Source organism: Podarcis gaigeae, assembly GCF_964106915.1.
Source record: "Podarcis gaigeae genome assembly, chromosome: 11".
Classification (NCBI taxonomy): Eukaryota; Metazoa; Chordata; class Lepidosauria; order Squamata; family Lacertidae; genus Podarcis; species Podarcis gaigeae.
In genome coordinates this window covers 21,956,021-21,970,828 of record NC_139687.1, presented here as the reverse complement: position 1 = coordinate 21,970,828, position 14,808 = coordinate 21,956,021, and the positions used below count along the sequence as shown (strand labels likewise).

Here is a 14,808-nt window from a genome sequence, read left to right as displayed (position 1 = left end):
TCTAATTCTGTTTGGCTCTTAAGTGACTCTGTATACACGATTATGACCAAGCTAACCCTCCTAGAGCACAACATACATCAGGAAGCTTAGTTCCAGAATCCAGAGTTAACGCTCAATATGTTGCTTCTGGTGAATGAGCCACCATAGCCGCTAGACACATGCTTTAAATTTGTGTCCCGGGCTTTTTAAGAGCCATCTACCCATGTACTATCTGGAACTAAAGTGACACATTGATTGCCAGATGCCCCAGCTCCCCTATCCCAATACATTAGGCCAACCAATACCACAAAATAGTGGGCAAGCTTTTGAGTATTACACTCCCGCTGCACTGGCTGCCGACTGGTTACTAGGTCAAACTCAAGGTGTTTCTATAAGCGTACAAAACCATCAGCAGCTGACTTGAAAGACTGCCTAAAGCCACACGCCACTCTCCTGCTTCCATCTGCGGAACTGACACTTTGACAAGCGCTATATCATGTTCATGTAAGAAATCACTTGTAAGAAATCCATCTTTTAGTGTGCCAGCACAATTTCTCTGGAACTCCCTTCCTATTTAGTATTAGACAGGTCCCTTTGCCATTTCCAATGCCTGCTTTAAAAAAATAAAATAAAAATTAAGCCATCCTACTCAGATATGGAACTTTATTGTGCACATTTGTTTTTTAAGTCTGTTGATTTTATCAGTACTTTCTTATGAATATTCTATACTGTTTTTCGTAAACTGCTTAGACAACGGTTGATGCTATCATAAAGTGGCACACTAGTTTTGTTAAATAAATAAATAGTAGTCTATGTCTTGTGGAAGCTGTCGTTCCAAACAATGTATGGAGGGCAACAAGTAAGGATGGCTGCTCTAAGGTCATCTAGAAACATCATACACAATGACCCAGCTAAAAAAAAACCAATAAAGGAAAAGGTAAAGGACCCCTGGATGGTTAAGTCCAGTCAAAGGCGACTATGGGGTTGCGGCGCTCATCTCGCTTTCAGGCTGAGGGAGCTGGCATTTGTCCACAGACAGCTTTGCAGATCATGTGGTCAGCATGACTAAACTGCATCTGGTGCAATGGAACACCGTGACGGAAACCAGAGTGCATGAAAACGCCGTTTACCTTCCTGCTGCAGTAGTACCTATTTATCTACTTGCACTGGCATGACCCAGCTAAAAAAAACAACAATCATCCCCACAAGGGCTAGGCGATGTATCAATACATAGTCCAAAATCAGTTTGAAATCAACAAAGCGATAATGTTTTCATAATATTTGACATGGAGATATATCACAATGTGTGTCTGTGAAGCTGGTCATCACTTCTCTCATGATTCCTGCTGCCCCTGTTGGTCTGGACTATAAAATAACAGTTGTAACAATATGTGAAAGGAAAGAAAAAAAGTATCCATTTTAGACCCCTAAGTAGTCACAGTTGCCAATACATTATCCCGGGGCCCTCTACATAGTTGCCGTATTTTTTCATGTATAACATGCCCCTGTGTATAAGATGACCCCTATTTTGAGGGGACTCCAAATAAAGGAAATGGTCAACAGCATAACCTTATAATATAGTGAAATTAAAGTTAACATGTTACCATTGCTTGTTCCAACATTTTGCTGCTGTGCAGTTGCAAATAAATGCTCTCTGCCTGAAGTAAGAATAAAGCACATCTCTTAGGAATTTCAAAAAACACAGCATATGTAGAGTACACAAGGCAAATTATAAAACACAGTTGTGAACTGGGATCATTACTGTACTCTCCTATACCATTGGTAATTAAGGTGGCCTGACTTTCTAATTAGAGACCTTATCTTACACATCCATACATGACTGAACACAAATTTAAGGCTTACAAGGTTTACAGAAAAATCTGGGAAAGCAATTTTGCAAATCTGTAAAAATAATTATGACACAAAACAGAACTGTCCTGTGCAATAATGTCATGTTTTCAACGTTTCTGACACTAGCTTATATCTTGGATTGGAGCACATGCTTCAGCATTCAAGTTGCCTATTAAAATTACATGTGTGAGCTTGCAAGAAGCAAACCACTAACCCGTGAAACAAGGTGGATAGGGGCCACAAAGGAAAGCCAAAGGAAAGCAGGGAACAGAGAAGGGAGAAAGGAAAACCCAAACACCTGATTCCAGGACACAGAACAATTCATTCACTGGAACTGCCCTGGAACCTTTATCTGTTCATTGTAAATATGAGAGAAAGCTTGCCTTAGGGAGGAAGAGCCTATCTCCTAATTGCCAGAATGTGAGACTCACCATCCCCTCCAGTGCCTAGAGCAGGGTTTCCCAAACTTGGGTCTCGGTCTGATTTTGGACCACAACTCCCATCATCCCTAGCTAGCAGGACCAGTGGTCAGGGATGATGGGAACTGTAGTCCCAAAACAGCTGGAGTCCCAAGTTTGGGAAACACTGGTCTAAATCACAGGGTGGCAAGACCATTGAGAGAAAAGTCAACTCTTCAGAGCAATGCCTAGCACGTCCGTTTTAACCAAGCAATACACACAACCCATGTGACCAAAACCATTCTTTAAACTAAACCACAGTTCAAAAGTGGAGAGGCGTTTTCCCTAAGAGTTCCAGTAATTCTATTCAATGCTGAATTGTTTCCCAAGAAACTTCTCAGTTTCTGCAGTAGTCTTGTCATTTTACAATCAGGATACTAGCTTATTATTATTATTATTATTATTATTATTTGCAATCACAGCTAGAATGTCTCTTACATACATGAAAGCGAGTCGTGTGCAGTTCCACTCTCCTAAAGGCCTTTCTTGCGTGTGCATAAATGCACTTGCCACGAAACATTCCTTGAACGTTCAGTGGGAGGAAGAGGCTTTTAAACCATCTCTCCACAGGTTGATTTTTTCCAGCAAAGCTTTGCAACTCCCAACTATGAGAGAAAAGGCAGGATATAAATAAATAAAGAACAAATGTTTATCATTTTTTCTGCCATCACTTTTTATGTAATAATAAAAAACACCAATTGCCAAAAACATTACTGCTGTGTACTACAGTATTTGAATTTTAAACAGACATTATTGCATTTTGGTAATTTAGTTACAAAAATGTCTGTATTCTGGTAGGAAAGTATAATGTATGCCATTTGACTAGATGAGTTCCAAATTATATTCCACTGCCAAATTGAATTCCCATCCAATATCAGCCAGCAATTATCCTTTTATCTGCCATTTTAAAATGTCAGCCTAACTATTCATAGACTGACAATTAATTGTTCTCTCAGGAGGTGCTCTTTTCCTCTCCATGTGTGGCTCTGCTACCCAGCAAGTATTTAAAGAGTTTTCAGTTTAATGCGCAGCAAAGGGTTCCCACAGCTGAGACTCCATTTAACTTCATTATGTATGCAAATATATATTATTCGATTTATATCCTGCCCTTCCTCCTGAAGGAACCCAAGTAATGGTAAAATGTTTAGAAAGAGCTACAACCAAGAACAGTTTTAAAATACTCTTTAAAACTATGAAAAAACATTCGCAACCAGTGATCTTGGGGCTGTTTTAATTCCCTCTCCCAAAATAAAGTCAATAATGACACCTCACTAGGGAAGGCATTCCACAAACAGGGAGCCACCACTGAAAAGGCACTACCACAAGTCACTGCCAACTGGGCAGCTCCCAGTGGCACCACCACCACCAATAAAGTTTCATCTCTTGATCATAGGGTCATAGATGGTTGATATTGCAGGAGGCACTCTTTGAGGTACTCAGGTTTCAAGCCACTTAGAACAGGCATAGGCAAACTCAGACGCGGGTGGCGCTGTGGGTCAAACCACAGAGCCTAGGACTTGCTGATCAGAAGGTCGCTGGTTCAAATCCCCGTGATGGGGTGAGCTCCTGTTGCTCGGTCCCTGCTCCTGCCAACCAGTAGTTCGAAAGCACCTCAAAGTGCAAGTAGCTAAATAGGTACCGCTCCTGCGGGAAGGTAAACAGCATTTCCCTGTGCTGCATTGGTTCGCCAGAACCGGCTTAGTCATGCTGGCCACATGACCCGGAAGCTGTACGCCGGCTCCCTCAGCCAATAAAGCGAGATGAGCGCCGCAACCCTAGAGTCGGTCACAACTGGACCTAATGGTCAGGGGTCCCTTTACCTTTACTTAGGCAAACTTGGCTCTCCAGATGTTTTGGGACTACAATTCCCATCATCCCTGACCACTGGTCCTGCTAGATAGGGATGATGGGAGTTGTAGTCCCAAAACATCTGGAGAGCCAAGTTTGCCTATGCCTGATTTAGGACTTGATATGCTAGTACTAACACATTCAATTTGGCCTGGTAGCTCTCTGCCAGCCAGTGAAGCATTTTCAAGACTGGCGACACATGGTTCCACTGCTCTGCCCCAGTTACGAGCCTAACAACTGCATTCTGCACTAACTTGTCGCCATACGCTAAATGGAAGACATGTGCAATGGAAAAGTGCTTGCCTTTACCAAAAGAATAAAATGCAGTTCTTCCCTCAACCGGCTCTGGTGGCCAAGAAGCAGCTTCACAAAGGGTAGGGAAATGACAAAAGAAGGCTAAATTAATTTCAGAGCTGCATGAATGATAGAACTGATTTTTTAAAAAATTTAAATATTCATAACCCACAGAGTAAATTGCACATTTAAAAGAAAAGGCATTCCAGTCACTCTTGAACTGTTCACTGTGACTGTTGGTGGTCTATCTGGGATTTACTGGTTCAGTGGTGCTCCAGAAGTTGGGCATTTATAGGTTTTATGTTTCTCTTCTCCCAATTAAACATACAGATGTCTGAACTATTTACTGCAGAGCAAAGCCAAGCCTAAAGGCTTGCATCTGGAAACAAGGAGTTAAACTAGCATGCAGCTTCTGCTGGGGCCATGACCAGGGTTTCGCCGCGTGTGTGTGCGTAGAAGCGTTCTGCATGCTTTGCGCATGAGCAGAAGCATTCTGTGTGCTTTGCACATGCGCAGAAGCGCTCTATTTCACTCCGCGCTTGCACAGAAGCGCCGCTCTAGTTGTGGACTTTTCGGGGTGCAAATGGCACCCCGGAATGGATCATGTCCACTGTACTTTCCTCCCTAAAAAAGCTCAGCAACTTTGACTTGAACCCCCCAAAAAGGGGTAGATCGTTGCCAGTTTTTTATTCTTTTAGTAGATCGCAGTCTCTTGGGAGTTGGACATCCCTGCGATAGTACAAGAAGAGATTAAATGTGTTAACATCAAGAACAACTGTGCATTAGAGCACTGCGTGAAGGATGGACATTGACTGTCCATTCTCTCTATATTTATGGAGCCAGGGTAATACCTTGGTTTATCCCAGCACCTAATCCAATCATAAGTGAATGGCGTGCAAAATGTTGGCCTTGTCTTTACTGCTTTTAGGGTTCTTGCCTTGGACAAATCTGAACATCTGAGCTAACCTCCAGATTATAACCAGGGAACCATTTCAATACCCAAGAAGATATGGAATGCATGTTAAGAGGATTATGCCTTCCAAACTTGCAAAAGCAAATATTGTACTCATATGTTTGACAATGGAGGTGTTTCAGATAAGCAAAATGTCCATTTAAAACCGTCAACATATGTGGAAACACTATTACAATACTAAGGGCGAGTTACAAAGATGTATGTGGTGTACTGGTGGCAAGAGATGGACACTACACCTCCTGGCCCAATAACTACTGTATTGGCCCAAATATAAGCGGAACTCAAATATAAGCTACGCCTTTAAAATTGGAGTGGGGGAAATAAAAAATACCTATATATAAGCTGCTCCATTGCTCCATTCCTCGCTGCTCCTGGCTACATATGCGGCGGGGGGGGGGGCTGTGTTTCCGCCTTTCCGCTTCCTCACCCTCTCCCTTCCCCACCTTGGGGGAGAGGGTGAGGGACTACACAAGAGGCGGGCTCCACTTTGCTGCGCTCCTGGCGCTGTTTGCCCCCCCCCCCCCGGCTGCATACCATAAAGTTGTGAATATAAGCCACACTTCAACTTTCCACAGTTGGAATGTGGCCCCCCACATTCTGACTATGAAAAGTTAAAGGGTGGCTCATATTCAGGCCAATACGGTAATCCACAAAACCCAACAACTATGTGTTGACAGCTTAACCACATACACACAAATAAAATTTCCCTTACATAATACCATCTATTGATTTCCAAACATTTTTAAAACATGTATCTTAAAACTAGCCCTACACTAGCACCTCAGGTGGCACAATCGTTCAGTGCATCTGGCTGTTAACCAGAAGGTTGGAGGTTCAAGCCCACCCAGAGACGTCTGTGGGCCAGATTCCTGCATTGTTGAGGGTTGGACTAGATGACCCTCAGGGTCCCTCTTCCAACTCTTTGATTCTATGATCTATGAAAATCAGACAAGCTGTAAGTAGAACTGTGGCTTTTATTCATTGCGGCCTGTAAAACACGACATTTCCCTCCCCCGCACCCCACCATAAACATGTCACAGAAATACACATAGTGGAATTGGAGAGACTTCCTGGGGGAGTGCTTATAGGAATTTTGTTTTGCTTCTTCCCACTAGAGGGAAAACAATGCATGTGAACAAATGAAATAACATGTACTGTATGCTATCCACCTTGCATGGGTGTAGCAAGGACTTTTGTTGCGGGGGAGGATTTTTGTTAGAGGGCAGAACCGATGTGATTGGTCAGTTGAGTATTTCTAATATTTTACTTGATCTCAGGGGTAGCAGCTGCCCCCCCGCCCCCCCCCGGCTATGCCAATGCTACCTTGGCTGGAAGTGCTACCTGCAGATAGTGCACACTCTGTATGAAAGTCATTATTCACAAGTGTTATATACAGGTACCCTCTAAAAAAAACACCCTTCTGTTTCTATTTCTTCCAAAGTGTCATCCATTTAGATAAGATCATCAACACAACCACATCAGGGGTCAACAAAACCATTATCAAGTCTTTCACTCCTTTTAGCTCCACCAAAGCATCCTGAGATGTTCTGGACCAGCTACCAGAAACCCACTGACTTCCAGATGTTATTGCACTACCATTCTCATCACCCTTGGTCACTGGCTATGCTTGCTGATGCCAATGGGAGCTGGAGTCCAAGGAAATCCAGAGGTTTCCAAGTACTTCACCCCCATCCCTGATCATGCAGTCTAAAGACCTTTAGCAAGGGGGTCAGTTATTGGACAACTAGGAACAGGAAAGGTAGACCCCGCCTTCTCCCCAGCTGGCAGCAGGGTGTGAACCGCTACTGCTGCCACAATGCCAAGCTAAAGCAAGTTCCCGAGCTGAGTACAAGGGCCTTCACATTTGTGTGGAACATTGAAATTGAAAAGCTGCCTTCTCCTTTCAACCTGCTCCCTCAACATTGCTGCAAATGAAACTAATACTACCAGCTCAGCTTAATTTGAACTACAGCTCAGCATGCACAGTCGTAATGAAGGAGAAAGTGCCTCGGGGCGCAAACAGAACGCCTGGAGTCCCCGCAACTATGCAGCTATAATCAGCACTTATGCATTCAGGAGTTTCCAGGGCAAAGAACATAACTGCCTGGCACCACAATAACAAAAAAAAGAGGAGAGGAATAACTTGCTGGGTAGAAGTTTCTTTCGAAAGATTTAACCACCGATTTCTATAGGAAGGCTTCCAGAGTCACAGCGACCACCTTGCCAGAAAGGCCGGCACGCCACAGGCAAACTAGTAGGCTTCTTCCTGACCACAGCAGGATTAGCGATAGCTCAGCAACGGAAGAACCAGACTGAAATACCCGTCAACATATGGGAAAATAATATCTGGGATACAGCAATGTCTCAGCATCTCACCAGATAAAGGGGGGAAATTAAGGGCATAATGAATAGAGACACCTTCCAAGAAACGTGGACCCCTCTCTTGAACTATGTTAATGACCAAAAAGAAGACCTCCTTATACCAACTGCTCAATATTTTCAGTGGAGGGGTTACGCCAAGTAATATGTTTGAATACTGAATGTGTAAAGTGTATGCTATGCCCCACCTAAAAAAGGTAAAGGTGCCCCTGCCCGTACGGGCCAGTCTTGCCAGACTCTGGGGTTGTGCGCCCATCTCACTTAAGAGGCCAGGGGCCAGCGCTGTCCGGAGACACTTCCGGGTCACGTGGCCAGCGTGACATCGCTGCTCTGGCGAGCCAGAGCCGCACACGGAAACGCCGTTTACCTTCCCGCTGGTAAGCGGTCCCTATTTATCTACTTGCACCTGGAGGTGCTTTCGAACTGCTAGGTTGGCAGGCGCTGGGACCGAGCAACGGGAGCGCACCCCGCCGCAGGGATTCGAACCGCCGACCTTTCGATCGGCAAGTCCTAGGTGCTGAGGCTTTAACCCACAGCGCCACCTGCGTCCCATGCCCCACCTAAGCATCTCTAAAATCCTGATCCGCCCCCCCCCCCATTGCCATATAATTCTTATTATTCAAAAAGTGAACTACAGTAGTACCTCGGGTTAAGTACTTAATTTGTTCCGGAGGTCCGTTCTTAAGCTGAAACTGTTCTTAACCTGAAGCACCACTTTAGCTAATGGGGCCTCCTGCTACCGCTGCGCCGCCAGAGCACAATTTCTGTTCTCATTCTGAAGCAAAGTTCTTAGCCTGAGGTACTATTTCTGGGTAAGCGGAGTCTGTAACCTGAAGCGTATGTAACCTGAAGTGCATGTAACCCGAGGTACCACTGTACTATTCATGCGGAGGAAGCCTAAAAGGCCATTAACTTGGTCTAAACAAGTTTCCAAATTGTCTCCCTTAAAAATAAAACTGCGCCCCTGTGGGGGGGGTTTGTGCTCACGTTGGGAACCACGGGTCTAGAGACAATGGATAAAACAAACACAATTAGCTGTACTGCTGGCTAAGTGTGTGATGGCTATTGTATTTGTATCTGTTTAAAAATTAGTAAAATATTTGTGTGGTTGGCCAGCACGCTACCCTGGGTGTGATGCTGATCCACCCTGCTGACCCCCCCCCCCCCTGCCCAAGAAGCGTCCATCTGTCTGTCGGTCGGTCTGTCCGGGGGCACCTCCCCTGCACCTCCGCCGTGCATGAAGCGCAACTCGCATCTGAGAAACTTGCTCAGAAGTTGAGCTGCCACTTTTTCGGCGGGTATGCGCGAGAGAGCGCGCGCGCAGAGAGAGCAACCGGCTGCCCCAGCGGCTGCGCTTACCTGCTGATAAAGCCGTCGCCGTCGCCGTCGCAGGTCTGGAAGAGGCGCCTCATCCTCTCCTCCTCGCCCGTGCTGGAAGTGTCGCTGCTGCTACTGGCGGTGCTGCTCAGGCTCACCTCCACTACCACGGCCGGGGCGGCCGCTGCCGCCATCATGCGCTCTTCTCCAGAGGAGGAGGAGGAGGCGGTGGCAACGTCCGCACAAGTCCGGTCCCTGGGAATTCTCCGTCTGTGCTTCCCTCAGCCACAAGCCCGTGTGTGCGCGCGCGCAAATCCGTCCCGGCCCTGCAGCCGTACAAAGCGGCGCGAGGGCCACACAATGCAAACAAGGGGGTGGGGAATCCCAGGCAAGCGCTTCTCCTCGCCTCGCGCACGAATTCAGCGCGCGCCGCCTCGCGCGCCAATCAGCGGCATCCTGGGGATCCGGCGCGCCTTTGCAAGGAGGAGCAGCAGCCGCCCGCCCGCCCGCCTCAGCCACCTTCTTCTGGCGAAGGGGTCGCGCGCCCCTCGAGGGAGACGCGGGAGGAAAAGGGCCGGAGCTTCTTCTCCGGCGTTTTGCAGAGCACCGCTTGGGCTGCTGACCAGCTAGGGGCATAGAAGGAAAAAAACCGCAACTCGCGACTCAACCCCGACGAGTTTCCCAGATTTGGCTTTGAGCAAGTTCTCTTGGGTTTTCCCCCCTCAAAATCCTAGCCCCGCTCTGAGGTCAACGCAGCATTCATTCATTCGAAGCACAAACTCTCAAAGCGAATCACAACCAAAGTGGCATCAGAAATAGAAGTCATTCTTTACCTTCCCCGCATTTATTTATTTGATTTATAACACCGCCCTTCATCATAAAATCTCAGGGCGGTTCACAGAATAAAATACAGGATAAAAACAAGTAAATAATTAAAAACAAAACAGCAAAAGAATAACTCCCCCCTTCCCACATTACCCCCCCCCGCTCCTTCCTTCACGTGCAAGGTACCCCTTGCCAGGTAAGATTCGCTAGGGCAGTGGTTTTCAACCAGTGTGATGTGGCACCCTGGGGTATGCAAATATGCATGGTGTGTGTGTGCCAAACTGGATCTTTGACCCGGGTGAAATAAAAACTAGCTTCACCCCCTAGCCCCCTCCCCCCCCCAGCCACCGCTCCTCTTCCAGCCATGGGAGTGGGACTGGCTAGGGCTGGAGCTAGGTTTTCCCCCTCCTACCCCTGCAGCCAGGGACCTGGCTTATTAGACTATGGTATAGTGTAAACATAACTTTTACATGCACTGGGAAATAAATAAAAAAATGTGTGATTACAGTCATACCTAGGGTTACAGACGCTTCAGGTTGCGGACAGCTGAAACCCAGAAGTACTGAAGTGGGTTACTTCCAGGTTTCAGCAGTCGCGCATGTGCAGAAGTGCTAAATTGCGCTTTGCGCATGTGCAGAAGCGCCAAATTGCAACCCGCGCGTGTGCAGACGTGGGTTGCGAACATGCATCCCGCACGGATCATGTCCTCAACCCAAGCGTCCACTGTACTTGCTTTATTGCGGTTGTGTGGAACCAAACTTGCAATATTTCCAAGGTATACCTGTATACCTACATCTTAGGACAGGGGTCACCAACCTAAGGCCCATGGGCCAGAAGCAGCCCGTGGAGATCGTTTGACTGGCCCACAATCCGTCCCTGAACCAAGTTGCCCGCTCACGCGCTGTGCTAAACCAGCACAGTGTGGTGCAGGGACTCACTTCCATGGTGCCGGAAATCGCGTCTGCGCATGCACAGATGCCAGAAATGGCGGGCGTGATCCAGCCCACGGAGGGTTCTCCACAGGGCCGATCCGACCTTGCTGACCCCTGTCTTAGGATAACACGTCATGCATCTGTTCTGTAATCCATGAAAGCTTTTGTCATTAAAAATGTTAGTCTTTAAGGTATCGCAGGACTTGTTTTTGTAGCAAACTATGCATTTCTCATTCAAGTCATATACTGTTGTTGTTGTTTAGTCGTGTCCGACTCTTCGTGACCCCATGGACCAGAGCACGCCAGGCACTCCTATCTTCCACTGCCGCAGTTTGGTCAGACTCATGTTTGTAGCTTTGAGAACACTGTCCAACCATCTCGTCCTCTGTCGTCCCCTTCTCCTTGTGTCCTCAATCTTTCCCAACATCAGGGTCTTTTCCAGGGAGTCTTCTCTTCTCATGAGGTGGCCAAAGTATTGGACCCTCAGCTTCACGATCTGTCCTTCCAGTGAGCAATCAGGGCTGATTTCCTTCAGAATGGATAGGTTTGATCTTCTTGCAGTCCATGGGACTCTCAAGAGTCTCCTCCAGCACCATAATTCAAAAGCATCTATTCTTCGGCGATCAGCCTTCTTGATGGTCCAGCTCTCGCTTCCATACATCCCTACTGGGAAAACCATAGCTTTTACTATACGGACCTTTGTTGCCAAGGTGATGTCTCTGCTTTTTAAGACGCTGTCTAGGTTTGCCATCGCCTTTCTCCCAAGGAGCAGGCGTCTTTTAATAGTCATATATTGGATGGAGAATATTTCTCTAAAATGTCAAATAGATATGACAACATTTTATATGATTCTTGTTTGGCTACCAGGTGATTTCAATTAGGTATTGGCAGCTGGCAAGCTGGACATCTGACTGGGACTGACTGTTGTCAAGGGAGCACAGCCTGGGTCACTGCTCTCTCCCTGCTGACGCTATGTTACAGCCCAGTGGAGGAATGCAGAAGCAGCAGCAAAGACGCATAGCATCAAAAGCAGAGTCCCCTCACTTGGGGCCTCCAGTAACCTGGCACTGGGCCTGGGTTTTGTTTACATTAATAAACATTTTCATCAAGTACAAAAGTTTCCTCAGATCTCTTATTTGCTTCTTCTGCCAAGTCACTTTGCCTGATTCAGTTCTGTTTAGCGAAATGTGCTAAACTGACCCAAAATAGTCACATTGATATTTCACAGGTCTAATCTCACTCAGTGTAAATCAGCTAAAGCCCCATACTGTAAATATCTTTTGTATTCTGAAGTGGTGTCCACTCACTCATCTCCAGCCAGCCAGAACCTGGTACATTTTATTTTCCTCAGGTCAGACAAATTATTTATTTCCTGCCCTTCACCTTAAGCTCCCAAGGGAGATTACAACATTAAAACATGTTTAATCAACCTACAATCATAAAAATAATGTCCTCTCCTGAGCCATCACCAACCCAAGTCTCTGAGGGCAGAGGAACTAGCAAGAGCCTCCCCTGAGCCAATTTTGTTGTACCTGTAAGAGACAAAAGGCCCATAACTTTCAACATACTCCAATGCTTTAGAAATGAAAAACAAGTGACTTGCTAACATCTTTGGTTTCTCTTTGATAGCACCATATTTTCAATTATACCCCAGAATTTGCCATGAACTAGAAATTAGGTAAAAGAGCAATTCAGATTATGGGATCCACCTTATTGTGTGGCAGTTACCACACAAATAAATGCATCAAACTATTTAAAAATAATCCACAGATGGTATTTAACTCCTAGTAAATTGGCTAAGATCTACAAATCAGAATCAGATGCATGTTGGAAATGTAAAGAAGTGGAGGGAACCTTTTTTTTTCATATGTGGTGGACATGTAAAAATGTACAAGCATATTGGGAAATGGTTTATAATGAGTTGAACAAAATGTTTAAAATTACTTTCCCAAAAAAACCAGAGTCCTTTTTATTGGGAATAACTCAGAGAGAAATTCCTAGGTGTCAGAAAAAGTTATTTTTGTATGCTAAATCTGCGGCCCATGTTTTGTTAGCCCCCAAATGGAAAGTGAGCGAGGTCCCAACTAAAGAGGATTGGCAAATTAAGTTGACAGAATATGCAGATTTAACACATAGAATAAGAGGGCAAGCATTACGTATATTTAAAGAAGAGTGGAAAACATTTATTGAATATATGGAGAATAACTGTACACAGCTGAAAATGCTGGCAGCATTAAGATAAATTCAACAGTGTAAATAATATTTGATATAAAAGTGGAAAACTGATTTGAATGGTTATAGTAAAATATGCAGGAATGTAGGATATGTAAAATGAACCATGGAAGGGGAAGAAGGGAAGGGCTGGTGACATCTGGAGGAGGAGAATCCATGGGTCAGAGGTGGAGAGAGGCCAACACTCAGTTGGGAGGGCTTTCTGCCCCTTCATTGCCAAATGTCACAGAAAGGGAGGGGGAGCCATCTGAGTCAGCCTCTTCTTTGCCCCTTGAGAGAATGGGTGGGGCTGTAGGGGGCAGAGGTGGCAGGAGAGTCAGAGGGACTGACTCAGATCCAAAACACCTGCAGGAACGCACACTTGTAAGCAGGGCTGTCAAGCATATGCAGCGCTGGGGTGCAAAGATCCACCCGGTGCTCCCCCCCGCCGGTTGTCCAGTCCCAGTCGTGCAGGAGGGCAGAGCCAGCCAGCTGCCTCAGTGTCTCGTTGGCTTGGTCACCCCCACACTCGCAGCGCAGAGCCACGCGCAGCAGAAGAGCCCACCATGACGCTCTAACCAACAAGCAGGCTCATCCTGGACTCAATTCTCAGGCCCCGGACTCTCAGCCTGGCGCCCCTGAGAGCCCAGCGCCCGGGTGCCCTGCACCCCTAGTGCCTATGGCCCTGCTTGTAAGCACAGTTTTCTTGCTTGGGGCGAGTACCAGACTGGTCACATCCAGCTTTTAAAATGTCAATTTAGAGGTGGTGTATCAAGTCTTGGAATAACGTATTAGCTACTGCCTAGCAGTTTGAAAGCACGTCAAAGTGCAAGTAGATAAATAGGTACTGCTCCGGCGGGAAGGTAAACGGCATTTCCGTGTGCTGCTCTGGTTCGCCAGAAGCGGCTTAATCATGCTGGCCACATGACCTGGAAGCTGTACGCCGGCTCCCTCAGCCAATAAAGCGAGATGAGCGCCGTAACCCCAGAGTTGGTCACAACTGGACCTAATGGTCAGGGGTCCCTTTACCTTTACCTAGCTATGCATCTTATAACTTTGCTTACAGACTTCTAAATCTTGTGTCCTGTGCTTTGGACTAAAGCTGAGACTGTGAATGAAACTTTTGGGTTCCTACAAACAAACACACATGGATATCCCTTCTCCCAAATGCATGGCAATTGCAACCACCCTACATACCTTGAGCTCACAGACAGCATCTCAACACCAAGGAACCATGCCACCAGGCATGGGTCCATGGGAAAGAAAGCTTTAATGGAAGCAGAGAGGTCAGCACTCAAGAACAGAAGCATGCAGCAACAGCAGCAGCCTGCTCCACTACCCACACACACTAATGTGGGACCTCCCCTCATGTGGTGACAAAGCCAGAATCACAACAGACACCAGGGACCTCTGTCTGTACTAGTGACCGTGGCAGTGATGGCAGCAGCAAAGAGGTCCCCAATCACAACCATGGCCTGCACTGCATCCAACAGTCACATCCCCACTGGGCAGCAATCCAGTCACCTGAAACACCTTTCATTAAGCTACAGGCTATTTCCCAAGAAGTTTTAGAGATAATAATTAGACTGTGTGTAACAGCAAACAGGTTATCCTGGCACTGAAACAGTTTCGCTACTACTGACACGGCATCATTATATTTTTTTAATCCTTGGTTGCTGTGCTTCACTGCATAGAAACACAGAACTATAGAGTTAGAAGAGACTGAAAGGGTCTCTAGTCC

General features: G+C 46.3%; 1 protein-coding gene across 2 annotated transcripts in view; it reads right to left on the bottom strand.

Annotated features, from left to right (window-relative positions):
* MCC (MCC regulator of WNT signaling pathway) overlaps positions 1 to 9,467 on the bottom strand; it is a 202,268-nt gene extending 192,801 nt beyond the window's left edge. Inside the window, exon 1 of one of the 2 annotated variants that reach the window (XM_083702239.1) lies at positions 9,142 to 9,467. In XM_083702239.1, coding sequence (XP_083558365.1) covers positions 9,142 to 9,296 — 155 coding nt within the window. In that variant the 5' untranslated portion in view covers positions 9,297 to 9,467. The remainder of the gene's footprint in view (positions 1 to 9,141) is intronic. The other variant, XM_083702242.1, reaches the window with a different exon arrangement.
* Positions 9,468 to 14,808: the final 5,341 nt, after the last annotated feature.